Raw genomic sequence first — 26,017 nt, 5'->3', positions numbered from 1 at the left:
CTGTTTTCGTTGACCTTGGGGTAGACACCTAAGAGTGGAGTTGCTGGGTCAGATGGCAACTCCAGCCCAGGACTCTCCCACCACAGCTGCCCCATCTCACATTCCCGCCGGCGAGCTCGAGGTCCCCACTTAATACCCGTCCTCGCCATCTAGCCGTCCTAGTGGGGGTGAGGGGTGAGGTGGCAGTTGTGACGTGCATTTCCCTGTTGATTGATGATGTCGAGCGTCTTTCTAAGGAGCTTATTGGCCATTTGTGTATCTTCTTGGCCACCCAGGGGGGCAGGGGCCATCCTGGGATTCAGTGGCTCTGTCTGAATTCCTTGCCCGGTCCAGCAGACACACACTGGACCTGGCAGTTCAAGGTGGAATTTTTCTCATTTGACCAAACGCTGTGACTTCTGAATCCGGAAGGCCAGGCAGCACAAGGCCAGGAGAAGCATGAATAGGGCACAGGTTTTGTCCTTTGCTTCCAGCCATGGCCCCAACGCACAGAGAAATGGACGCTGCGGTAGCTTCACCTTGACTTTTTTATTTGCGTTTTTAAAAAACAATTAAATTAGAATACAAATATTAGAAAACAGCGGCCCTCGGCTGCCAGTGCAGACGGAGGCGGGGCTGAACTGCACAACCGAGTTTATACAGTAAAACTGAATTTGCCCTCGACCAGATTCATGTCCCTTTCTTCTTTAGACCTGAAATGATATTGCTTCCTGACTAGGAGAGTTCTGTTTATACAAAGAAAAAATATTCTGGGGCTTGGGGGTGAGGGGTGCGGGGAAGAAAAGAAAAAGCAAAAAGAATGGCGGGCACAGGAGGGCTGGAGAACCAGGTGTGGCCTCCGGGGGGACAAGGGTGCTGGGCGGGGGGCCGGGCACCCAGCTGCGGGTCCCTGGAGGCGTCCGGGGCCGCTCTGGGCCCCCGTGGTCGCTGGATGCCGCCCCCCCACCCCTGGCCGGGAGCCACCTGGGTCTGGGCAGGGAGCTGAGGCCCAGTCCTGTTGGAAGACAAGAGTGAGGCTCCCGGGGGAGCGGGTGCCGGGCAGGCCTCGTACCCGTCGGAAAACCCAAGAGCAAGCAGAGGGGGAAGGAACCGCCCCGAATGGAGAGGCCAGGGCAGGTCCTTGCCGACCCCTCGGAAGTGGCCACGCCCCCCTGCCCCACTGAGGAGGGGGCTGGCGACGGCGGCGTCCATGGACACCTGCGCTGTTCCGTAGGGAAGTTAACCTGAATTGGAGTTACCGAGGTAGCTGGCTAGAAAACTGAGACCCCCCCCACGCCACACGGTGCCGCGCTCTGGGGCCCCCGCCTTCCGCCGGGGGTCCTGGCCACACTCCGGGTCTTCAAAATACCAAGTTATTGCACTTTCAAAAAATACAACGCATCTGTGGCTAAACCCTCCCTGGCCCCCCCGCCCCGCCCCCCACTGCCCGGGCCCGCCCCCCGCCCCCCCCCCCCCCACTCCATGGCTTCTTGGCTAAAAAAAAAAAAAAAAAAACCGCTCCCGGCTCCCGGCTCTCAGGAGAGGACACGCTTGCAGAGAGAGAGAAAGCAAAGGAACAGACGAACGTCAGAGTCGGGGGCTGCTGCCGGGGGAGAGGTTATCCTCCCCGCGTCCCCACTGCCCGGTCCCTTGCACCAGCTGGAATGGTCGTCCGGGGGGCGCGGCGTCCTGGGCCCACTCGCCCTTCCCAGGGTTGGCTCTGACTTCGGGCTCCGACTCCGGCCGGGGAAGCGGCTGTGTGGGTGGGTGGCTTGTCTTGTTTGTAAGTTTGATTTTTGTTTTTCTTTTTTTTTTTTTGGACTTTTTTTTTTGTCGTTTTACTTTTTTTTTTTTTTTAATCCTCCGATAGGAGAGTCCAGAGGTACAGGTGCCAGGAGCCAGGGAAAGGGGTGGAAAAACAAAATGAACAGCAATAAAAAGAAAAAAAAAAAAATCACTCCTCCCGCTGTGCCCGAGGCCCGCCTGCGCCCCTCTGCGTGGTGAGCACCAGGAAAGTCGAGTGTCCGGCTGGTCGCGGCAGTGGCCAGCGGTCAGCAGGCCGACACCAGGCCCTTCTGGAAGGGGCAGCGGCGCTTGGGCCGGGGGCCCTCCTCGTCCTCGTCCTCGTCCTCGTCCTCCTCGTCCTCGTCCTCCTCCGAGGACGACGAGCTGTCCAGCGTGAGGTCCACCACGTCAGCTCCCGGCTTCCCGTTCTCCACGCTTCCCGCTGCGCCGCCCCCGCCGCCCGCGCCCCCAAGCGCGCCGCCACCCCCGCCGTTGACGTTGGGGGTGGATGGGAGCCCATTAGCATCCGAGGTGCCTGTGGAAGAGAGACAGGGACAGATGCTCAGGATGGCAGGTGACCCGCAGAGCAAGGAAATCGAGGCCGGTGAGGGGCGGGGACAGCCTTGTGCAGCAGCACACCTCGGAGGACAGAGCGAGGTGGCCTGAGGCCACCGGCTCCCCCCTGCTCTGGATGGGGCCCAGCACACAGCAGGCGCTCACTAACCGCCTCAGATGCCCCGCTCCAGGGGGATCGACTCCACCGGACGGTCGCGTTTCAGATAAAAAGGCCCATGCGGTGGAATAGAGTCAAACTCAGCAATCGGCAAACTCCAGGAACAGAAACTCGGGCAAAGCCCGGCTGAGGCCTCACCGAGCACAAGGATGGGGCACTGGGGGCTGCAGCTGCGCTCCTTCTCGGCGCGGATCGGGCACCACGAGCCGTCCACCAGGTACTCGATCTCGTCGGCATCCTCGCACTCGCTCAGGATCTTGGAGAGGAGCCTGGGGGCAGGAGGAGGGCGTGCTGACTCCTGGGCCCCACCCTGCTCCCCTGGCCGGGGGTGGGATGCTCGCTGAGCCACTTCCTGCTCTCCAAGAGTGGCTTCAGGACAGCACTGGCCGCACCTGCTGACCTGAGGTTCAGGGCGGGGGCCCATGCCAGGCCGGGAGCAGGGACACACCAGAGCCCCCAGCGTTCGTTCAACATCAACACTGCACCTGCCTCCAGGTGACTCTGACCGCCTCAGTCACGATCGCACAGGAGGGAGGCCTTGTCCAGGACACCCTCTGTGGCAGATGGGGCCCCTCCCAGCCCCATCACCATAGTATGAATACAGCTCTGCCTGAAACATACTTTGCACCTGGAAAACTCCTACTCACCCTCCAAAGCCCTACTCTATGGCTCCTCTTCTCCACGCAGAGCACAAGCAATAGGAATGTCTGTCTCTGGCTCGGTCCTCCCATCCCACACATCCAGCTGGGAGTTCCCTGAAGGCAGGGTCTGGGACAGAGTCCTTTTGGGGACCCCGAAGTCACCCAGCTAAGGGCCAGAAACCAAGTGGCAGAGCCTTGTGGAATAAATGCACGACTCAAGGACCCTTCCCCCAGGAAGCCTCCCTGGCTATACCCAGGCCGCATGGGCTGATGGGATGGCAGTCCGTGTGGGGCACAGTCACACTACCCAGCCCCAGCCCCGTCTGTCCCTAGAGCTGTCAGTTACCACCACCCGGGCCTGAGTGACCTGCTCTAGGCCTGTGGGGGGGAAGGCGGGCCCTGGGCTGCACAGCTGCCAGGCTGGGAACAGAGCTGCCATTCAGGCCCAGCCCTTGTGCCCGGCCCCAGGGGCCTCCTCACTCCACCCCGAGGCTGGACAGCGTTGGGGTGGCTGCTCGGCTCCTCCGGGGAGGGGACCCAGGCTCAGAGCTGGTCAGACTGAGTTTGAAGTCCTTGCCTGGCTACCTGTGAGCTGGGGGCCTGGGCTGGTGGCCGCCCCTTCTGAATCTGTCTCCTCATCTGTAAGGTGAGGATGATCAAGGTCCACCTCCCTGGACGGCTGGGAGGGAGGTCTTCTGAGACCTCAAGTGCAGTGACCAGAGGGAGACGAGTGCCCGACCGTGGGGACAGTTCACACGTGGCCACTGCAGGTCAGGGCTACCCCCTTCCCCGTGGCACACACCCCAGCCGCGCCTCGGCCATCGTGTGCGGGCAGGGGCCATGCAGTCGGCAGTCTAGGGCTGCCCCATGGTCCGCTCCTGCCTGGGCTACCAGGTTCCCTTCCCCAGCCCCGGCTCTGGGGACAGAAGTGGGTGTGGCTGGCGCCTGGCAGGAGCCAGTCAGTCAGGTGCTGGGCTCAGTTTCTGGAAACTTAAGACCAGAGCAAAGTTTCCCTTTTAGGGAGAATGGCCTTTTTCCCCTTGTCCCCCCTGCGGCATGGGGAGGGCCTGCTGGTTAGGCTCAGGGGACAGCCTGGCCGCACGCTGGTGTCACCTAGGAAAGGGCCCAACAGAAGGTGGTCAGAGTTCTGAGAAGACGTGCGTCCCCTTCACCTTCCTATGTGGAGGATGTGACCAAGCCTTTGCTGAACGCCATTTGAGAAGCAGCTCCCCAAATCGTGCAATAGGGTGGAAGCCAGGGGTTCTCAGTTCCCCGTTTTACATGGGGCAGGAACAGACTCACAAAACGCAAGGTGACATGGGGAGCAACAGTGGACCTCGAGGATCTGGAGCCCCACTTCTGAACCCTAAGCTACGCCATTGCCACCCACACAGCAAAGGCCCTGACAAGTCCCGCAGGGCCGACACCCGCCTCTCTCTGTAGCCCAGGGCTTGCAGAGCTGCCACAGGGCGCTGCTGGGCAGCCCGGAGGCCCCAGGAGGCCTCAGAAGCTGCATGGCCCCGCTCCTCCTTCCAGAGGCCCAGACAGGCAAGGGGCCAAGCCCAGCACAGCCTGGCAGGCGGCGGGGCCCCCATGCGCCCCAGCGACTCACCCATCGATGATGAGCTGGTCGTAGGGGGCTGGCTTGTCACACACTGGGCACATCCAGGTGGGCTTCTTCTCGTTCATCTGGAGGTAGAAGACGGCGTCGAAGCACTGCAGGTGTGCACAGGTCTCCGCGCGGCAGGGCACCGACAGCCGCATCTTCACCAGCTGCGGGGGTGGGAGGTGATGGGTGTGAGCGGCCGCCTGGCGAGCACTGTCCACCCAGCCGCTCCCACAAACCCGCGCGCCCTGACTCACCGGGCAGATGAGGGAGACCCGCACGCCGGTGGTGGCAATCTCACTGTCGGGGTCCAGACGCAGCTTCTCTTTGACTGTGGGGAAGGGGTGGCCGGTGTCAGTGGGGCCGAGGAGCAGGTTTTCCCAGCAGCCAGAGATGCTCGGGAGGGCAGCAGTGAACACCCTCAGCACCCCTCGCCTCAGCTAGACACGGTGAGCACCCCATATTCACCTCCCAGGACCATGAGACACATGCTTTAGCTCCAGGACCCAGGACTACGAGGAGAATCTATGTTAAAAAAAAAAGCCCTGGGCAGGGACTTCCCCTGGTGGTGCACTGGTTAAGAATCTGCCTGCCAGTGCAGGGGACACGGGTTCGAGCCCTGGTCCGGGAAGATCCCACATGCTGCAGAGCAATTAAGCCCACGCGCCACAACTACTGAGCCTGCGCTCTAGAGCCCACGAGCCATAACTACTGAGCCGTGTGCCACAACTACTGAAGCCCGCGCACATAGAGCCCCTGCTCCGCAACAAGAGAAGCCACCGCAATGAGAATCCTGGGCACCGCAATGAAGAGTAGCCCCCGCTTGCCGCAACTAGAGAAAGCCTACGAGCAGCAACGAAGACCCAAAGCAGCCAAAAAAAGAAAAAAAGCCCTCGGCAGCAGACATTTATTTTTGACAATAACCTGGGTGCACAACAAGGGGGGCCAGCCCCCCCAACAAGACCACCCTCTTCTGGAAAGATCCAGGCAATAAAGAGCTGCCGTAGGCCACCTGCTGTGACTGTTAGCTCTGATGAAAACCGCCAGGACCTCCCGCACCACTCCAAGGGCTGGGAAGCCCCAAGGCCAGGAGAGCCCCACCAGGGACCCTCAGAGGGCAGAGTGAGCCCGCGAGCACAGCTCCCTTGCACCGTCCGAGTCTGCTTCTTTAACAGATCAGAAGACAGCAGGTGCCCACCATAAAGCCACGGCATGGCACGGTGAGCCCACGACGTGGAGGAAAAAAGCCTGGAAGGAAACTGGCCCACTGCAGCCCTGGGGATGGGCCTGCAGGGGGCGCAGGGAGGCTGGCCGACCAACCTGAGAGGGGCAGCGGTTCAGCTCCATCCCCAGATGGCTCGGGACATGCCTGGGCCCTGCAGAGTGGAGGGCACTCGTCTTGGACGATGGGACTGCCCTTCCCTCCTTGATACAACGCCTGCGTCCCCTCCTCCAGATAGCCTTCCTCCCCCTCCCACACGGGGTTGAGGGTGACCTGCCAGCTTGTCCTACCACCCCCTCAACACTCCTACTGTCCTCAGCCACCCTGTGGCTCCTATCTCTGGCTAACAGGTGCAGATAAATGGTAGACCCAGAGACCCTGGCCCCTCAAAAAGACCCTGGGCAGCTGAGGACGGGTGCAGTGCGTATCATGCTTCAAAGCAAGGCCTCGGTCCTCCTCTACCTAATAGAGGGAGGGCACGTGCAGCAGGAAGGGTTCAAGTGAGACAGAGAACAGGACTTCCCGGCTGCAATCAGACAGCAACCCAGCAGGCACGATGCCCAGCCTGAGCTGGCTGTGGGAAGGAAGCTGGGGGCTTGCTTCAGAGGGGAGGCCCTGCCCACCCCAGCAGGGGCCTGGGCTTCCCACGAGCCGCAACATATGCTGCCACAGCCCCTGCACTGCCCCAGGCCTTGGCTCCAGGCCGGTCACGGAGGAGTTAAGCCAGGCCTCCCCATGCCCGTCCCCACCCTGGGGCCCACGGGTGCCTGGATGAGCCCTGCCCAGCCCTGCGCCAATGCCTGAACCTGCCAAGCAGACAGGTGGGGGGGGGGGCGGAATTGAAGAAAGAGCCATTTGAGGAAACAGGCGGCAGGGCAGGGTGCCTAGGCCGAGGTCCTGGGGTCACAGAGCCCTAACTCTGCCACACTGGCCTCAGCGTCCCCACTGGTCAGACTGGGATGTGGCCAGGCCCCACTGCCCAGATCCGCAGTGAGGATGGAGTCAGAAGGCACCCTGCAAGGGCCTCCAGGCGACCAGAGAGGGAACTCCTGAACCCCCGCCGTGTGGTGGGCAGCCCCTGGGGCAGGACACAGGAAGGTTCTATCTGCCCGTCTGAGTGGCTCTTCTGGGGTTTTTTAATGCTCTGTGTATCCCCACCCCCATTTTTCTGGTTCTTAAAAGTACAAAAAAGAAAAAAAAAAAAAATCAATGGTCTCAGCATTCCGGGGCAGACCCTCATCATCACATGTGCCTCCAACTGGGAATCCATCCTCTGCTCCCGCTGAGCGCTGGTCCCCGCCCCCTCCCGGTCCCACACAGCCACCAGAAGCACCCGCCTGGAACACTGATCACCTGGGGTCTTCCCCTCCCCGCAAGCCCTCCAAGGCTCCTCACCCACCAACCCCGGCTCTCCTTGCCCCATTCACGGAGCTCGCCGGGGGCTTTCGGCACACCTGGCCCGTCCCTGCCTCAGGGCCTTTGCACTGATGGTTCGCTGCCTGGCTCCCCCTCCTCCTTCTGTATCCTCCAGAGACCTCCCAGAGCTCCCCAACCGCCAGGGTAATGGCCAGACCCGGGAGGTCCAGGTCCCCCACAGGCAACAAGCTCCTGAGGACCAGGCCTGTGCCTTGTGCCCAGCAAATTGGGTCAGCAGTGATGGAGCCATGGCCACCCCCAGGGACCGTGGGGAGCCCCACCCAGCAGTGCAGAAAGCCCCGGGGCTCACCCAGTGCCTTGCACAGCTCCGGGTGCTTCACCCCGATGGTCTTCAACCTCTGCAGCAGCTCTGAGGAGGTCAGTTGCCGCACCAAGTACAAGGCCACGGAGTAACTCTGGCGGTGGGGGAGGGGAGGGGAGTCAGGGCTGCGCCAATGGAGGCGGGGTGGGCAGGGGAGGGACGGCAGAGGGAGGGAGTTCCGGGGCCTGCTCACCTTGCCGTAGTTCCCCCAGGTGACGGTGATGCGGTTGGTGGCCGAGGACAGGTACATGAGGTGGGTGAGGTTAATGGGGCGGCACGGCCTCTTGGGCTCCACTCCAGGCTTGTTCGAGGGGTAGTAGCCCTGGAAGCAGACACCACGGCTGCGCCCATCACAGGGTGTTCCATGTGCCCCACCCGCCCCACTTTGCACTCTCTGCCTCGCCCCCCGCAGCAGATCCTGGGCTGCCAGGGGGGCCCACTCACCGGGACCGAGCAGTAGCTGTGGTTGACCTTCACGGCGATGTTGGGTGGGTACTGGTCTTCCTGAGGGCTGCTGGTGTCTGAATAGCAGATTCTGCAAGGACACCGGGGACCATAGGGCCACGGGCACCTCGGGCAGGGGAGGGCCCGCTGGGAGGGGCGGGGAGGACAGATGGGGGGCGAGGGTGGAGGTGACAGGACCCGTATCTGGCCTGAGTGGGGCTGCGTGCTGGCGTACCCACAGACAAGGCCAGATAGCGGGTGTATGGGGGTGTGTGGGGGTGTGTCTGAGAGGGTCCTGGGGCCTCCCAGGGTGGGGAGGGGAAGGTGGGCAAGGGTCGTGTCCCCACCCATCCGGGGGCCTGGGCACACCTGGGCTTACCTTAGGACGACCTGCACGGCCTTGACCCCGGGCTGCAGTTCTCTGTGAGGGGGGAGGAGGGGAGGGTCAATAGAGGAACAGCGTCCAGCAGCCACTTCTGACCCTTCACTGGGGGGACCAGCCAGACGGACTAACCCACTACTTCCCATGGCGACCGAAGGCCAAGGGTACTGCATAGAGCGTTCTCTCCTGCCATTTACTCACGGGTGATTTGGGCAAATGACCACCTCTCTGGAAAATGGGGGACTGGTACAGGTAGTAAGAGGGTTGGTTGGTGGGTGTGGGCCTTGTGCCCGAGAAGTGGCGGCCCTAATGGTGACTTCTGTCTCAGCTGGAGACTGAAGGCCTCAGAGAGCAGAGTCACAGCCCTGGGACCAGCCTGCATCCCGCATCTGCTCATCGGGGGCGGCTCTGCCCCCAGGGGACACTGGGGATGTCTGGGGACATCTGTGGTGGTCACGACTGGGGTGCTCCTGGCATCAAGGGGGTGGGGGCAGGGATGCTGCTCCACACCCCACAGAGAATGCGCCCCAACCCTGATGTCCGGAGCAGTGAGGGGGGGACCTTGTTAAAGGGGGACGATTGGCCCACCTTGGGGCTGTGGGTCAAAGGTGGTGAGAGCGCGTGGGCCCTGAGCACGGGGTGGGGGCCACCCTTCCCCGCCATGCCGAGCCCAGGGTCTGCTGCGGGCCTGGTGAAGGCTGCCCTGGGCTGCCACAGCGGCGGGCAGGGGGCGGGCACAGCGCACCTGGAGTTCCGGATCAGCTCCACCTGTCTGGGCGTCAAGGCAAAGATGCATGGGCTCTCCTGAAGCTTCTCGTTATTCTGTGGAACTGGAGACAAATTTGGGGTCAGGGTCACGTCTGTTCCCTGGCGAGGGCGCCGACCACGGTCATTCCTACAGGCCTGGCCCTCTTCAGACTGGAAAGTAGGAAACGGGAGGCTGAGCCCCATCCAGGTGGGATGGATTTGGGGGATCCTGCCCCTTCCTGGGTAAGGAGAACCACAGCCCATGGTTCAGGGAGCACTCACGCCCCCCCATGTCCCCCACTGAGGGCCACTCAGGGAGCAGCAGCCTCTTTAGCCCTCTGGGGCTCAGGCATCTACTCAAGAGGACCGAGAACTGCTCAGTGGGGGCAGAAGAGCTTTGCTGGGCCAGCAGGATGCAGCACACCAGGCCGCGTGCCCTCGGGCCAGCCACTTTCTCCAGGTCTGTGAGACGCCAGCAACAACTCTGTCCCCAACTCCCAGGGCTGTTCATCTGGTGAGCCATGTGCCCAACCATGCATCACTCGGCCCAGGCCCCGCACGTAATGAGTTCTCAGCGGGCTCAGCACGGCACTGCCAGAGGGAATGGGGACAAGTTGAACAAGGTCCCGCCACCGGCACTCACGGGTTGGCCAAGGAGATACGGAAGTGAACCGGCAGTGAACCTCCAAGTGCACAAAATAAGAGTCACAGAGCAGCCTGGCCTGGCTCACAGCGGGAGGTGTGAGGAGGGCAGCAGGGACAGCACACACAGAGCCCTGCTCGCCATCATGGAGCACTGGGTGCAGAAGTCGGGAGAGAGTCTGCCAGGGACGGAGACCTTGGCAGTGAAGAGCCGGCTCTTCACTCTCAGTCATAACTGTACTGAGAACCCCAGGCAAGATCAGAAAGCACTCTGGACTGAATGAGAAAATATACTACTCCAAAACTTGTGGGAGGCAGCTAAAGCAGTTGTGAGAGGGAAAGCTATAGCTTTAAATGCTTCTATTAAAAAAGAATGAAAAGGGTTTGAAATGAATGATGTATACTTCCTCCACAAGAAGCTAGAAAAAGAAGCCCAAACTAAAAGCCAAAGCCATTAGAAGGGAGAAAATTAAAGATAAAGATGGAAGTCAATGAACCAAAAAGCCAACAACAGAGAAAACCAACAAAGCCAAAGTTCTTTGATACATACCTAGCTAGACTGAACAATAAGATCATGAGAACACAAACTATCATGAATGAAAGGTGGACATCAGTACAGATCCTATAGCCTTCAATAGGGGGCTATAACTTCATGCCAATGAATTTGACAATTTAGATTAAATGAACAAACTCTTCCAAAGATGCCAACTATCAAAACTGGCACCAAAACATATAGAAAGTTTGAAAAGCTTCTTATCAGTTAAAAAAACTGAACTCATAATTAAAAACCTTTCCACAAAGAAAACTGCAGGTCCAGGTTGGTGGATTCAATCAAATGTTTAAGGAAGAAACCATATAAACTTTATATAAACTCTTCCAGGGAGTCCCCTGGTGGCCTAGTGGTTAGGATTCTGGGCTTTCACTGCTGGGGCCCAGGTTCAGTCCCTGGTCAGGGAACTGAGATCCTGCAAGACATGTGGCATGGCCAAAAACAAATAAATAAATAAACTCTTCCAGAAACTAGAGGAGGAAGGACACTTCTCAACTCATTTTAACGAGGCCAGCATAACCCTGCTTCCAAAACCTGACAAAAATGCATCAAGAAAGGAAAAACACAGCTGAATATCCCTCATGAACGTGGATGTAAAAAATCCTTAACAAAATATTAACAAGCAGCCAGGGCCCCTGGGATCTGGCCCTGGAATGCAAGATTGGTTGAAAACCTCCACACGTTCACTTAAAGCGGCTAAAATGACAAGACCAACAATTCCAAGTGTTGACAAGGACCTGGAGCAACCAGGACTCTCTGCTGGGGGTAGGGGTGGTTGTAACATGGTACAGACACTGTGGAAAACCGTTGGGCAATGACTAGTAAAGTTAAACATACACTTATCCTGTAACCAGCAATCTGCTGTTAGCTATTTCCCAAATAAATGGGAGTATGTCTACAAAAAGACCTGTGCAAGAACGCCTGGCTAATTTATTCTTGGCAGCTCTAAACTGGAAACAACCCAAGTGCCCCACAACGGAAGAACAAATGGACAAGCTGTGGTACATTCATACAGTAAAACTTGTAGTCCATGCATTGACACAGACGAATCTGAAGCCCCAAAGCTGAGCCAAAGAAGGCAGACGCAGAGAAGTACATGCTGCGTGTGCATTATATCTCCTTCCTGAACAGGCAAAACTAATCTATGGTGATAGAACTCAGAACAGAGGCGGCCTCTGGGGGTTGGGGGAAGGCAAGGACTGCCTGGGAGGAGGGCCCCTCAGGAACTTAACAGTGATGGAAATGTTCTGTATTCGGTGGCATTGGGGTTACTCGGTCACATGCATTCGCTGAAACTCAAGTAACGCACTAAATATCTGTGGATTTCGTTGTATGTAAACTATACCTCAATGTTTAAAATTTTAAAACTACACTGAGAAGTGGTGATCATTCTGTAACAAATAAAAATATCAAGTCACTGTGTTGTACACCTGGAATTAATATTGGATTGTAAGCAATTATACTTCAATTTAAAAATGAATTTGATGAAGCCAAAAACAAAAAACGAAAACAAACAAACAAAAACCCCCCACCAAAACTAAACAAGGGACTTCCCTGGCAGTCCAGTGGTTAAGCCTCCGTGCTCCCAATGCAAGGGGCCCGGGTTCGATCCCTGGTCAGGGAACTAGACGCCGGATGCCGCAACTAAGAGTCCACATGACACAACAAAGATCCCATGTACTGCAACTAAGACCCGGCGCAGCCAAAAAAGGAAGATCGGCTCCAGGCCCCATGTGGAGGAATACTATGCTCCCGCGAACACAGGGAGTCACGAATCAAGCAGCTCTTTGTGCTCCGACAGAGACTAGTCCCCAAGATGGTTTTAAGTGGAAAGAGCAGGTGCAGAGCAGGGTGTACCTTAGGCTGCTATTCGTGTAACCAAAACCTAGGAGGGGGTCTGTGCAAGAGCCGCCTCTGGGGAGGGTGGGTGCCAGAACTGGCCACTACCGCAGCCCTGGAGCCGGGGGAGGTAAGGCGTCTGCTCTTTTTATACTGCAAACCCTTTAGGACAGTGGTGGGCAAACTGTCCCTACAAAGGGCTGGAGTGTAAATACTTTCAGCTCGGCAAGCCACACTGTTTCTGCCTCTACGTCCCCACTCTGCCTTGTACCATGAAAGCTGTCAGCGAGGGCGAGCACACGCTGGCCCAGCGCGGGTGGGGGACTGCCAATAGGGAGCACGCGGCCCTGGGGCTGGGCCCAGCCCTGGTCGGCCCACCCCTGGTCGGCCCACCCCTGCTTCAGAACCTTCTGAATTCCAAAGCACAGCCTCGGGTAGGCTATTTAAAAAGCAAACACAATTTGAATTTAAAAGCAGCTCAGGCTCAGAAGCCAGAGCTCCCGGGCCGGGTTTGTACCCCAGCTCTGCTCAGCCACGCCCCCATCCCCACCCAAGCCTGTGTGCCCTCCACGCAAGGGACCAGCTTCTTGGGTTTCACAGTGCTGGGGCCCGAGCTGGCGCTCAGGAAGAGGTGGCTGCTGAAATGGCCACGCTGCTGCCGCCAGTTCCTGCTTGTTGTGGAGGGAGGGCTGGTCCCTCCGGAGTCCCGGTTGGGGCCCTTGAGAAGGGCCGCCTAACTGGAGGGCTGGGGTGTACGTAGGCTACCTGCAGATGCTCCCAGACCTGCCCGAAGAGCCCCGGGCAATTATTTATGGGGGGAGAGGATCTCACAACACCTGAGCTGGGCCACCAAGGCTGGGGGGGGCGTGTCAAAAATACTCCCCCACCCCACAGAGTCCCCTGGGAGGCAGGGGAGGGGACGGCGCACCCGCCAGCCAAGGAGCTCTTCCTGCAGAAACCGCGAGAAGGGCTGCCAAAGAACTGGCTCCGGAGTCCCTTTCCCGGAAGGACTCCTATTTCTAGGTGAGCCTGCTGCAGAGGCAGGGGATACATTCCGAATCCCGATTTTCTGCTGTGCCATCAGCCTGGGGTGGCCGACTGTTCCCCTAGGAAGCCAAGTGGCTGGTAGGAAGCCAAGTGGCTGGTGGGAGGCCAGCGGCCAGCTCAGATGGGACACAGTGGGCAGGGGTCCCCCAAACCCGGACCTGGGCCATCCACCACCAGTGGCAGCCCCACCCTTCCAGCTTTCAGGGCTGAGATTCGGGCGGAGTCCGTGACCCTCACCCTCACCCCCACTATCAGCTCCCTTGGCCAATCCCTTTGTTGAGGATTTCCAACGTGCCCAGGGCGGTCCCCTCCCCCCCAGTGCTCATCTGATCAGTATGAAGACCCCTTGCCGGTCTCCTGGCTCCCCCCAGCTCTGGGCTTCGGGGAGAGCTCTGTCCCCAGCCCTGGTAGACTTGATTCCACCTCAGCCACCCTGGGCGCCTCCTTGTGCTCCCCACCTGCCAAGAACATACCTCGGGGCCTTTGCACTCGCCATCCCCTCTTCCAGAACATTCCTCCCCCAACCATCTACACAGCCCTGGTGTGTTTTAAGCCTGTGCAAATGCCACTGGAATGAAGCCTTCCCCGAGTGCTTGTATCTAAAAACTGCACCCTCCACCCCAACCCACCAGCGACACTGGCACTCCCCACCTCCTTCCAGGCTCCATTTTTCTCCCAAACCCTCACCTCCTAAGAATTAACACAATTTTCCCGTGTCTTTGGTTTGTTGTGGACACAGAACCAAAACTACCTCTACTGTCACCCATGCTGCACAGCAGCGTGGCCATGGGGGTCCCCCGCCAGGTGGCTTAGGGGCTGGGATGAAGTACACGCCCTCCCAGCCCCAAGCACACCCAAAGGCCTCAGCCTCAATACCTGTCCGGGACTAAAGGGAGAACCCCTGCCCCAAGGTCCTCAGGGAGCTGGAATCCCAGGAGGAGCCAGTGGACCAGGGACTCAGCCCCCGGGCTCAATCCGAGACCCCTACAGAGGGCCTGGCACACGCAGGCGGCTGCCAGGCAGCCTTGCAAACTGTCACCAGGGAGGAGTATTTAATGACCTCAGCAGGTGCTCACCACATACTGGGGCGGGGGGGGGCGGTGTTTTGACAAACCAGCAGTCAGGACACACCACACATCCGAGGTTGCGCACGCAGACAGAAGGCAGCAGCGGCAAGAACAAGCACGTGACTTCATCGCTGTTAACCAGTGTTTTCTATGATGAACACGTATTTTTACAAAAGTTTAAATAGAAAGAAAAGGAGATTTAAAGAATTCGATCGGGGGACTTCTGGTGGTGCGGTGGTTAAGATTCCGTGTTCCCAATGCAGGGGGCCTGTATCCCACATACATGCTGCAACTAAGAGTGCTCATGCCGCAACTCAGGAGCCCCTGCCTGCCGCAACTGAGACCCGGCACAACCAAATCAATAAATAAATAATAATTTTTTTTAATTTAAAAAAATAAGAGAATTTGATCAGCTGGGACTTCCTCCCACTGGCCTGAAGCCCTTCGGCGGGCAGCCCCTGTCCCTGGGCCCCCGAAGCCCCCTCCTCCAGGCTGAGGCCTGGCCCCAGTGGTGATGGCGGGGGTGTCCTGGAGGAGGCAGGAAAACAGGTGCCCCAGGCTGGGTGCAGGGGCCTCACAACAGCAGGGGGCGGATGGGTACAAGCCCCAACTAAGGGCTCTGGGTTCGAATCCCAGCTCCTCCACTCATGGGGCGAGGAACCCGGATTTCCTGCTCTTGGGGTTACGGGAGGAACAAGCACTGAAGGAATGACTCAAAGTCTTTCTCAATGCAGCCTTCAGGCTGCTCCTCATCTCCAAGCCTTTGCTCACCTACCCCCACCTCACTCTGTCCTCTGGATGCAGTGGGGAACAAGCCAGTCCCAGGCGATCAACAATGCCAGGGTTGGGAGCAAGGCCCCGGAGGAGGAGAGAGTGGTAAAGAGGTGAGGGAGATGAGCTGTAGATCAGGCAATGATGGGGCAGGGAGGGCCATGTGGGTGTCTGGGGAAGAGTGTGACAGACAGAAGGAACAGTACATGCAAAGGCCCTGGGGCAGGACCAATCCTGGAGTGCTGGAGGAGGCTGGAGCAGAGTGAGCGAGGGTTAGGGTTAGGGTTAGGGTTAGGCCAGGCTAGAGAGAGAGGAGGTGAGGGGAGGGAGGAGGAACGTGACCAGCCTGCTATTCTAAAAGCTTCCTCTGGGGACTTCCCTGGTGGTCCAGTGGCTAAGACTCCATGCTTGCAATGCAGGAGGCCCGAGTATGACCCTGTTCAGGGAACTAGATCCCACATGCCACAACTAAGAGCCCGCGTGCCGCAACTAAGACCCAACGCAGCCAAATAAAAAATTAAATACTGAAAAAAAAAGTAATCATCTTAAAAAAATAATAAAAAATTTTAAAAATTAAGAAAAATAAAAGCTTCCTCTGGCTGCTGGGGGTAAAGTGTGTGGGGAAGACATCAGGAAGGAGGGTGGGCAGATTAAAGCCAGGGGCGGGCAGAAAGTCAGGGGGATCACGGCAGGCGGAGGTGAGCCACCTCTGGCAGGACTTGGGGTGGGCTGGAGGCCTCGCCTGGGACAACCTACACGCCCACCTGAGGGCCCCCTCACAGGTAATGCTGGGTGCTCCCCAAGGCACCCACCTGCTGCAGAGCTGACGGAGCCCCTCCCACCACCACGGGCAGGGGAGGCCCAGCCAGCCCAGTGGGTCAGGCCACCTGCCCCTGGATGCCACAGACAGCCCATGGGCCTGGTGGGTACCACGCTGGGCTGTGGCGCGAGGGGTATTATCCACCTCAGAAAGGACGCGAAAGAACAAGACCTGGGAAGCCCTCAGGACAGCCCAGTCGGTCCCCACCGTTCCCCGTGCCCCACTGATCTTGGTTTTTCTGGCCTCTGCCACCCACGTCCAGGCCACTCTCCCTTCCGCAGCCTGCGACACACCACACTCTGGTCACAATGGCCTCCATTCATGAGCTCTCTCACCACCGGGCCTCTGCCTGGAACACGCTCACCCACCCACCCGCTTTGTCCGGCTTGATTGCTACTTATCCCTTGGGTCTGGATGGGACTGTGATCTCCTCCAGGAAGGCTTCCTGACTGCCACCTCCCCACAAATGCACAATAAGGGGCTCCTGGTACTGACAGTGCCCACCCCCCCACCCCCGCGGAACCCTGCACTCCCTGACCGGAGCATTCCTCGCCCGTCACCGTCTAATCACCTCTAGGGCACTTTCCTGGCAAAACTCGCCAGGTCAGGGACCCCACTACCTTGCTTGGGCAATACCAGCCAAAGGGCTCGGAGCCTGAATGAGGGACATATTGATACACTGGCCCTGCCCAGTGGGGACAGGGCTAGACCAGTGGCTCTCCACCAGAGTCAGCGCCGACCACGTCCTGGAGCACAAGGAGAACTGGGGGGCAGCTTGCTCACCCTGCCGGGCCACGGGAGTGGTCCCAGTCCACGAGGCGCTGGCCACAGGACACCGGGAGCCTCGAGGGGCAGCGGCGGGACAGGTCGCGTTTCCTTCCTTCTGCCCGTGGCGAGTCTCATAATGGTACCTCGTCTCCACCACGCTCCCTGGCCCTGAGGTCTGGGCCTCCCAGAGCGGACACTCAGCCTCTGCCTGCTGACACCCCAAGTGGCCAGGCTTAGGGGACCCTCTGGCCATAAGAGGGTTGAGCCCCAAGCAGCAGTGGTGGACCCGAGACTGCATTCCCAGTCCCTCTGAGTTCTGCTGTGGGTGAGCAGCAAGCGCCTCTGCCCCTGGGGTGCCTGGCCCACATGGCTGGGCTCCCTGTCCTGAGAAGAGGCCTGAGGTCCAGAACCTTCGTGTGGTTCAGAACCAGGGCTTCCCCACAGGGAAGCAAGGTGCCAATGGCGTAGGGAGGGGGTCGGAGGAGGGAAGATGGCTGAGCACGCGGCCCCGGAGTTCCTTCCCTCAGGATGCCGTGTGACCTTGGGCTAGTCTCCTGACCTTTCTGGGTGCCAACCCCCAGCCCCCGCTGGAGTGGATCATCTTTCTCCTAAGGTCCTTCCAGCTCCCAGTCTGTGGCTCTATTATTCCCCTCCCCTCCCCCAACCAGAACATTCCCCTCCACGTGATTTATGTCTCCTGTCTGCCTGGCGCAGTCTCCATCCCGGAGCCTGCCTGCGGCTCTTCCGGGGAAATAGGACCAGACTGTTTGGGCCTCGTTTTGGTCGGCAGGTCATGACCAGGGGTGAGGGGGAAGGGGAAGCTGGCTAGAGCCTCCTGAGGTGGCTCCTGGGCAATGCCCGTGCTGCAGAACTCCCCGTGGGGAGGCGCCCAGGGTGAGGGGTGGGCGGACAGAACTGCCGGTGCTGGAACAGCAGGGACCAGATGGCTTCAGGGTCACCATCAGCGCTCGATGAGGCCTCCTCCAGGAACCTGGGCAGCCCCCAGGGAGTCCCTGAGGAGACGGGAGTCTCGGGAAAAGGGTACATCCTGGGAGAGGGGCAGGGGAGTGGGTGGGAGCAAAGGCAGGGTGGGGTTGGCCTCTTTGTTCTGAGCCCAGAGCAGAGTGATTCCTGGTGTAGACAGGGGAGCAGACTCTCCCGGAGATCAGGTGACTGGGGTCCCTGGGGGCTCAGGGCAAAGTGATACATTGTGGGGCAGGAATGGTTGCATGTTTGTGGGCAGGAAGGAAGCCCATGGTCCGGGCAGGGGAGGGAGGCTGCCGGCCCTGAGTTCAAAGTCACCTCCAGTCCCAGGCCCCCGGCCAGCGCCAAGCCCGCCTTGCGGTCTCCCTGTAAAAACCCAGCCTGCCTGATATAAAGATCGTGCTCGACTCCTTAGGAAGGAGTCTGAATCTTCAGCTCGACCTCCAGAACCAGCCAGCCAGCCAGGCCTGAGACTCCAAAGCCTGCAGGGGGGGTGGGGGGTCTGGGGAGGTTGGGGGGGGCAGGGGGATGGGTCCTGGCATCTAGAGAGAGGTTGCGGGGAGCAGAGACAGGGAAGGTCATCCTGGAGAAACTCAGGAAGGGGCCCTGGGTCCCCAGTGCTGCCACGTCACCCCCACGATAGGTGCTGGTGAGCCAACCTGCCCCCCACCTAGGGGCTGGCGAGAAACACCTCCTGACGCCAGAGAGAAGGCAAGGGAGGGCGGAGCCCCGGGCCAGAGTGCGGGGCCTCAGACCCCAGGGCCAGGAGCACCTGAAGCGCTTTCCTCCACCTCCTACAGCCTCACCTGGAGCCACAGGCCCTCCGAGAGAGCCGCCATCCCTCCCCCTCCCCCTCCCCCCACCCAGGGCAGGACGGAGGGGGCCGGCAGGCGCGTGCCGTGGGGCTGGAGCTAAAGCCTGTGTGCAGACAAGGGCCCCCGGGACGAGCAAGGCAGGCCGCTGGGTCAGCAGGGTTGGGAGGGACTGAGCCGCGTGGCCAAGGGCACGGCGGGTGGGGACGTGGAAGGACCGTGACCTCGGCCACAGCACACAGGGACAGACTCACGACCAGGGCCCACTGTGATGGGTGGCAGGACCCACAGCGTGGGTAGGCTGGGGGCACCCCGAGGCTCCACAAGGGTGGGGGGCTCTGTCTGCTCCCTGCTGCACCCCCTGATGGGGGCCCACCCAGCAGGTGCTCAGGTATATGCTGTGTGACCGGGTGGGTGACGAGTGGCAGGAGGGGTCTCCAGGAGCACTCAGGCACCTGGTAAAACCCGAGGGGTGACAGGAGCCCCATCGCATTCCACTTGCTCTCTGGAGCCCTGGAGGCCCAGGAAGCTGTGGCTAGTTGGTGTCCCGGCCCCGGAGCTCAGGGCAGCATCTGAGGCTGAGTCCAGGCTGACACCCACTCCCAGCCCTGTCATCAGGCTGTCCGGAGTGGGGGGGTCGGGGGGGGACCGCTACAGGCCTGATACACGCAGGCCTGTCCCTCAGTCAACGTAAGGGACAGAGAAACGAGGACGAGGTTCCCCGGCATCATCTCTTCTATCCGCGCTGCACCCCGCCTCTCAGAGGCACACCTGGCTGTGTCCTGACGGGCCGGCCCGTGTTGACAGGCCTGAACCCGCTGACTGAGGTCACTCCCGCAGGCTACCTACTAGGAAACAGCCTTCCGCAGGGGGCAGGAGGGAAGGTCGAACCTCCAGCCCCTTCGCCACCAGGAGTAAGACCACAGAAGCCAGCCTTGCAGGTGGCCCCTAGCGCCCCCGCCTCCTGGTGGTCCAGCATGGTGGAGCCCTCGCCCACGGTGCACCAGAGGTGGTTCCTCTGACCACTGGAATGCGGCAGAAGCGAAGATATGCCACTTCCAAGCTGAGGCCGTGAGAGAGCCCTCAGCTTCCAGTGGGGTCATGCACTCATACAGATGCACACGCTTTCTCCCTCCCTCTTTCCACCGCAGCCCCCCCTGCCCTGATCATGGTTCCGGGGGAAGCGAGCCACCACACCATGCTGGGAGGACACTCAATCAGCCCCCAGAGGCCCAGGCGGCAAGAACTGGGGTTTCCAGTCAGCAGCTGGCAACCATGTGAGTAAGCGCTCCGCCTCCAGCCTCAGTCAAGCCTACTGATTAGGCAGCCCCCAGCCGACAGGTGGACTGTGACCCCCCCACCGAGCGACCCCAAGCCAGAACCACCCAGCCAGGCTGCTCCCGAGTTCTGACTTTCAGAAACTGAGGTGTCGGCTGTTTCGAGCCACTGGGATTTGGGGTAACTTGTTACATGGCAACAGGTCACTAATTCAAGGACCCCAAGGTGGCCCCTGTGCTTCCTGGGAGGGACAAGCCCCTCTCAGCCCCTCGGCCCTTGCTGCTCCCCAGAAAATGCTCTGGGTTGGCTGCTTGGCTGGCCTTGGGCACTGGGAGAACTCAGAAGGTGGGGCCGCCCCCAGGGGCGGCGGGGACTCACCCAGCTCGGTGGGCTTCAGCAATTCATCCATCATGTTAAAGAAGGGCAACTTCACCAGGCGCACTTCTGGCTTGAGGGTCTTGGCAGGCAACCGTCCGAGTCCGTTTAAGTACTTCCCGTAGAGCACGGGGTAGTCAATGTTGGGGCCCGTGAGGGGAGTCCTGGGCACCGAGCTGGCCCGCTCGTAGGTGGAGTGCATGGTCAGGGGGTCCAAGGGCCGGTGGGGCTGTGGCACAGGCTCCGAGCTCTTCTTGGCGTAGCGTGTCTCGTAGAGCTCCTTGATCTTCTTGAACAGCTCGGGGCTACAGTCAAACTGGACCAGCTGGAGAGCCCGGGTGACAAGTTCGTGTTTAAGTCCGCTCTTACTCCGGCCGACAAAACCCAGGAGCATCTGAAGATCAGAGACTCGGAAACTCATCACCATGTTCTGGGGAAGAGCAACCACAAACACACAGGTTCAGAGGGACACGCTGCCAGGGTGAGGGACTGCCTGGCCAGCTGGGGGGACAGTGAAGTGAGACCCTGCTAGCAGCTGGCCGGCCTGGGGCCCCCAGGAGGAGGAGGCGGCAGCTTCTGCCCCAGTCCCACCGGCCCGGGCTTGGTCCCACCTCCACGCCTGTGCTCAGGCTGCCACCCCCCCTCCCCTGAGAGGCGCCCCCCGCCCCGCTCAGCCCTGCTCCCCTCCTCCCCCTCCAACCTTCCTCAGCATCACCAACACAGCAAAAGCTCATCTGACTGACCCCCCCACCCCCAGCTGCTTCTATTTTAGGTCCTCTTTTCTCATCTTCAAGCCTGAAAGCATCCCCAGGGCAGGAACTGGGAATCCTGCTTCTCCATAAACAGCCTCAGCCGCTCTCCAGCCGAGAACATTGATGGCCTCTCTGACCCCAGGCCTCTTCGTCAGAGAGGACGGCGGGTCCGCCTCATCGGGATGTGGGAAGGACCAGATGAGGCGATGCACGTAAAGCAGAGTGAGCGCTCAACCAACGTCGGCCACAAACACATTTTCCCTTTGGTCTGGAGCACGGTAGCCACCGCTTGCTTAGTACTGACTCACCTGCCGGGGACTGAGCTGGGTGTGTGATTATGCACTTAACTCTGATCCTTCAAACACCCCTACCAGGTTGGGGTGAGCTCCAGTTACAGACAAGATCCAAACCATACTCTGAAGCCGGGGTGGCTCCTCTCTACCAGGTTGCCCCAGCACCGACTTATTTCAGCTGAGCGCTGCCGAGGCCGTCAAAGCATCTGCTGGTTCCCCCCGCAGGCTTCCTCCCCTTGGTGCTGTGGACACTGGGGCCGTCCCGGGCATGGTGGGGTGTGGAGCAGCATCCCTAGCCCCGCGCACTCGATGCCAGAGCTCCCCCAAACCCCAGTCATGACAACCACAAACGTCCCACAGACATCACCAAATGTCCCCTGGGGGGCAGGATCAGCCCCAAGAGAGGAGCGTGGGGATCCAGCAGCCACAGAGGCTATAAACTGACCCGTGGCAAAGTGATGACTGGCCATTATTACCTGGCAGGGCCCCTCCAACGAAATCAGACCAAATACAAGAGAGCAGTGAAGCCCAGTGTTTTCTGTGGGACTGGCCGGCAGTGGCCTGCCCTCCGTGACCCTCTGGGCTCCCCGATAAGCTACATAAGCAAAGTATCCCGGAGGGATGGGCCAGCGGGTATGGGGGCCACCCATGCCAAGCCCTGAAGCTGACCTGTGATGAGTGAAACGTGGTGGGAAAAAGACACTTCCGGGGGGGGATGGAGAAAGAGAAAGTACAAGCGATGACAGTGGATATGGAAAGCTGGCGAGCCTGGGGCAGGACAGCACCCAAAGAAACCAATAAATCACTTAAACTCAAGGAGAAAAAGTCTGATGGTCAGAGGTGGGCGGGACCCCTGCCAGGCTGGTTACGTGCCACAAGGCGCTGCTGTTTCCAGGCTGTCAAAGAGTGAGCTGTGGAATCTGATGGTGGCTCCAGGACTCAGGAGCCCTAGGTTCAAGCCCAGACCCTGCCCTAGGTTCCCAGGTGACCCTGGGTCCGCTGTCAGGCTTCTCTGCACTTCGGACAAGATGGGAACTCTAACGTTCTTTCCAGCTGTATGGCGCCAGGCTACGGCTGATGGCAGAGGGGTCTGCCGGTCCCAAAATGACACAGACAAAGGTGCGGGGAGGCCCCATCCTGCCTGCAAAGCTTCGAGGGGGAGTCTTTTCCTGCTGCAGGGTCTTTCTCCTACTCCTGCACTGCAGACGGGGAGCACCCACCAATGCCAAGCACAAGGGCCTTCATGGTCACTAATCTCACAAGGACTGGTGCCCATTACACAGGTGAGAAAACTGAGGCTCTGAGAGGCAAGCAGCTGGCCCAAGGCCTCCCCGTGCATGCACGGCAGGGCTGGCGGTATTTGGACTCGGGGCCATCGGGCTCCTGAGGCTGCTTACTTGCACTCACACTCCGCTGCCTGGGAGCCCCTCACTCCCCAGCACACCCGCTGCTTGGGGGCCTAGCGGTCTGCTGGCCCTACGAGAGTCTGAACACTTCGAAAACAAAGAGGCTTCCCCTCCCTCGGCCTGACTTCCTACCTTGAACAGAGAAGAAAGGCTTGCAGACAAGATGTTTCTTCTGGAAGAGCCCCAAGGCGCTCCAGGGGAGAGGCAATGTCATATGGAAGCTGACCGCCCACCATGGAGCCAAAGGCAGGTGGGCCTGGCCTTTCGGAGTCTGACCACAGCACATCTTCCTGCCCCTGGGAGCCCCTGCCCCTACCTACCCCTTCCACCAGGTTGGGGCCATCCGGAGCCGCCTCATGCACGCGCATCCTGGGGCACACCCCTCGAGCTGCCATATGTTCATGACTCGGATTTCTCAGCAGCTGCCACCACCGAGGAGCCTGCCCTTGACACTGGGAGGGAGGGGGGCCCGCGCAAGCAGGGTGCAAACGTTCAGGAAGAAGCCCCAAGTGCTGCGCAGACCACTTCCTGCCGTGGCTTCATCCTGACCTGCCTGCCCCTCAGATCTGTGTTTATAAACAGCTCCAGGCCCCAACGGCTTCCAGAGCCTCAACTCTGGGCTCCTTCGGAGCCGTGTGGAGAAACAGCAGCTGCGCTGAACTTAACAGGGGCGCCTCTCTCCAGGAACTAAGAGCTCTGTGCAGAATGCTACACACCCTCTCAGGGAGTTCCCAGACCACTCCCCCCCCACCCCCAAGCCCCTCCCAGGGGCCTCAGGTTAGGAGTCTCAGATTTCCAAGCTTATCAACAAGCCCCTCGCTCTCCCCTCGGACCAGCCCATTCTGCACCCCAAAAAACAAAGTCTCCGGCTCTTGCTACAAAAGGCTTGGAAAGCACCTAAAAGAGGGGGACATTTCAATGACAGGTAGGCACTTCACAGTGACAGCAAGGGACTGAAGGAGAAACAAGGCTCCCTAGGATGGGAGCAGGCTGGGCTCACGAGGCTCGTGTTTTAGAGCACCTGAAAAAGGGTCAACTTGATCTAATTGGGGAGGGGGGCCCCAGCCACTGGAAGGTGAAGTAGAGTTCATCAGATCATATTTCAAGGCCCTGGATAATATAAGAGTTCAGATCCTACTCTCTGGCTGGAGTGGGGGCGGGCGCCCAGAGCCACAGCCCCACAGCGGCCCGAGGAGGTTAAATTTCAGGGCTCCAGGGGACTTCAGGCCGCAGGTTGCTGCCTTGGGCTGGCAGAGTTCAGACCTCTGCATCTCTAGGGCAAGTCTCAATTTCTCAAAACTCCGGAGAGGGGCAGCCATGTGTGTGATGCAGGTATATGGAGAGGGCACTCAGGGGTGAATGGAGGCTAATACCCTATAATCACAGAACCCTGAGGGCGGCATTTCAGATCCCAGTGGGAAGGGAAGGGAGATGTAAGGAGAGGGAGGAGCAAGAGAAAGAAAACATTTACAGGTCAGGACCCTGGGGAGGGGAGAGCAGCAGGGGGAGGGGGCGGTGCCTCGGTCCTGCAAGGTCCGGTCCCCCACCTCCCTGGGATCAGCAGCCTTGAGTAAACTTCTCCGGGAAGAACCCTAGCCTAGTCAGGGGCAAGCGTTCTGGAGCCTCACCTCGGGAAGGCATCTGGGGGAAGACACATCCCCGGGAGAGGGATGCTCCCAGCTTAGTCCCAAGAGGATTAAAAGGGGCCCCAAGCTTGGAGAAGAGGTGGCATCTATGGGATGTGGAATGTGGACCCCAAACAGGAATACGGGGGAGAAAGACTAGAAACTAACTACCAGCGTCCCCCAGCGCCAGGAGCCCCCAGCTGTCCCGTCACGTGATCGCCCTCCTAACTACCCTACCCTGCAACCAGCCAGGGACTCTCCAAGGACCGACGTAAGAGACTGGCAAAAAGAGAAGGGTGCCTCAGATGCCAGAGCTGGGGTGCATAAACAGATCTAAAGCAGGGGTTCTGGGGGCTGTGTGGGAAGGGAGTGTGATCTGAGCAGTAGACTCACGATGGGGTAGAGTATCAGGAAAGCAGACAACGTTTGGAAATGGAGTCTGATCCTGCGAGTGTGGGGTCCAGACACCCCAAGAACAGAGTCCAAAGCAGCACAGATGCTGTCCTGAGGGTAAAGAGGAAGGAGGAAGGCAGAGCCGAAGACCCAAGACTGACAGGAGAGAGTTATTAGGAAGGCGCCGACACAGGGGCCAGGGCTCCGTCCCATCGGGGAGGGCAAGTTCAGTTATCGCCGCGCGCACTCCGGGGTGAAGAGGGTGTCGGGAGGGGGGCGGGGCTCTGGGACCAGAGCGGGAGCTGAATATTGGCTACAAACCCCAGCCTGGGGTAGAGACCCCAAGAGACACACTGTGTTTGGGGGCGGTTCAGGACCCCAGCTCATCACCCCGGATGGTGGAAACGGTGGCAGAAAAGTCAGGGGACCCTTCTGAGCAGGAGTCGCCAACCCCAGCCTGGTCAACTAGGCGAGGAGGCTGAGACCCAGATGCCAGCCCACTGTACCATGGGGGGCGGGGAGGCGCAGACACTCCCCCAGGCCAAAGAGCGCCGAACTCGAGGAGGGGACGAGCAGTCCAGCCAGTCATGCTGTCCGGGGGGACTGTGCCTCAAGCTGGGAGGCGCGGCCCTGTGCCCGTGCTTAGGGAGATCCAGACCCCAACCGCTTGAGCTGGAGGTAGGAGAACCCAACCTCCCACCTGGGGGCCGAACCCCTGGCGCGAAAACTGGGGTGAGGTTTGGGGGGCCCCGCCCCCGGCCTCCCCGCGCCCCGCCCGCAACCGGAGCCCCGGGGCCAGGGGCTGGCGAGGGAGCCGGACGCCGAGCCGCGGGCGGGCCGCACTGTGGGGCCCCGAGCGGAAGGCGCAGACCTCGGCCGGCCGCCCGGCCCCCGCCCCCCCGCCCACCCTGGCCGGCGCTGCTGCCGCTCACTCACTTTGGCCTCCACCAGCTCCGCCGCCATCTTGGCCACCAGCGTCCCCCGCGCCGGGAGCCCCCAGCCGTCGCGTCACGTGATCACCCTCCACTCGCGGGCGGGGCCGCCACCGCGGCCAATTAGCACCCGCGCGCCCTCCTCCCCGGGGCGCGCGCGACCGCGCACTGCGCAGGCGCGCGCGGCCACCGCCCGGGCCTCGGGCCAATCAGGGCGGCCCGACACCGCCCCCCCTTCGCTCGCGGCGACCACGCCCACCCCTGGCCGCGTCTGGCTTCTTAAAGGGGCACGAGCCCGGCATAGGTGGGGGTGGGTGCTGAGTCCTGACTGGGGAGGGAGTAGACAGCAGAGGCGACAACAATGCAGCCAGGTGCCGCGGCCCCCG

At 60.1% G+C, this 26,017-nt stretch overlaps 1 protein-coding gene across 1 annotated transcript; it reads right to left on the bottom strand.

Annotated features, from left to right (window-relative positions):
• Window positions 1-177: 177 nt before the first annotated feature.
• Window positions 178-25,662, bottom strand: PIAS4 (protein inhibitor of activated STAT 4; the record flags this gene model as incomplete). The annotated part of the gene is made up of 11 exons (XM_079701913.1): window positions 178-2,299; window positions 2,636-2,766; window positions 4,751-4,911; window positions 5,002-5,075; window positions 7,693-7,798; window positions 7,898-8,026; window positions 8,149-8,239; window positions 8,528-8,569; window positions 9,276-9,360; window positions 20,234-20,660; window positions 25,636-25,662. 11 exons carry the CDS (start codon window positions 25,660-25,662, stop codon window positions 2,031-2,033), a joined length of 1,542 nt encoding a protein of 513 aa, XP_079558039.1. The 3' UTR covers window positions 178-2,030.
• Between the last annotated feature and the right edge of the window lie 355 nt (window positions 25,663-26,017).

Source organism: Hyperoodon ampullatus (genome assembly GCF_949752795.1).
Source record: "Hyperoodon ampullatus genome assembly, chromosome: 4".
Lineage (NCBI taxonomy): Eukaryota > Metazoa > Chordata > Mammalia > Artiodactyla > Ziphiidae > Hyperoodon > Hyperoodon ampullatus.
The sequence above is the reverse complement of the archived record's forward strand: the minus strand, read 5'-3'. Positions and strand labels throughout refer to the sequence as shown.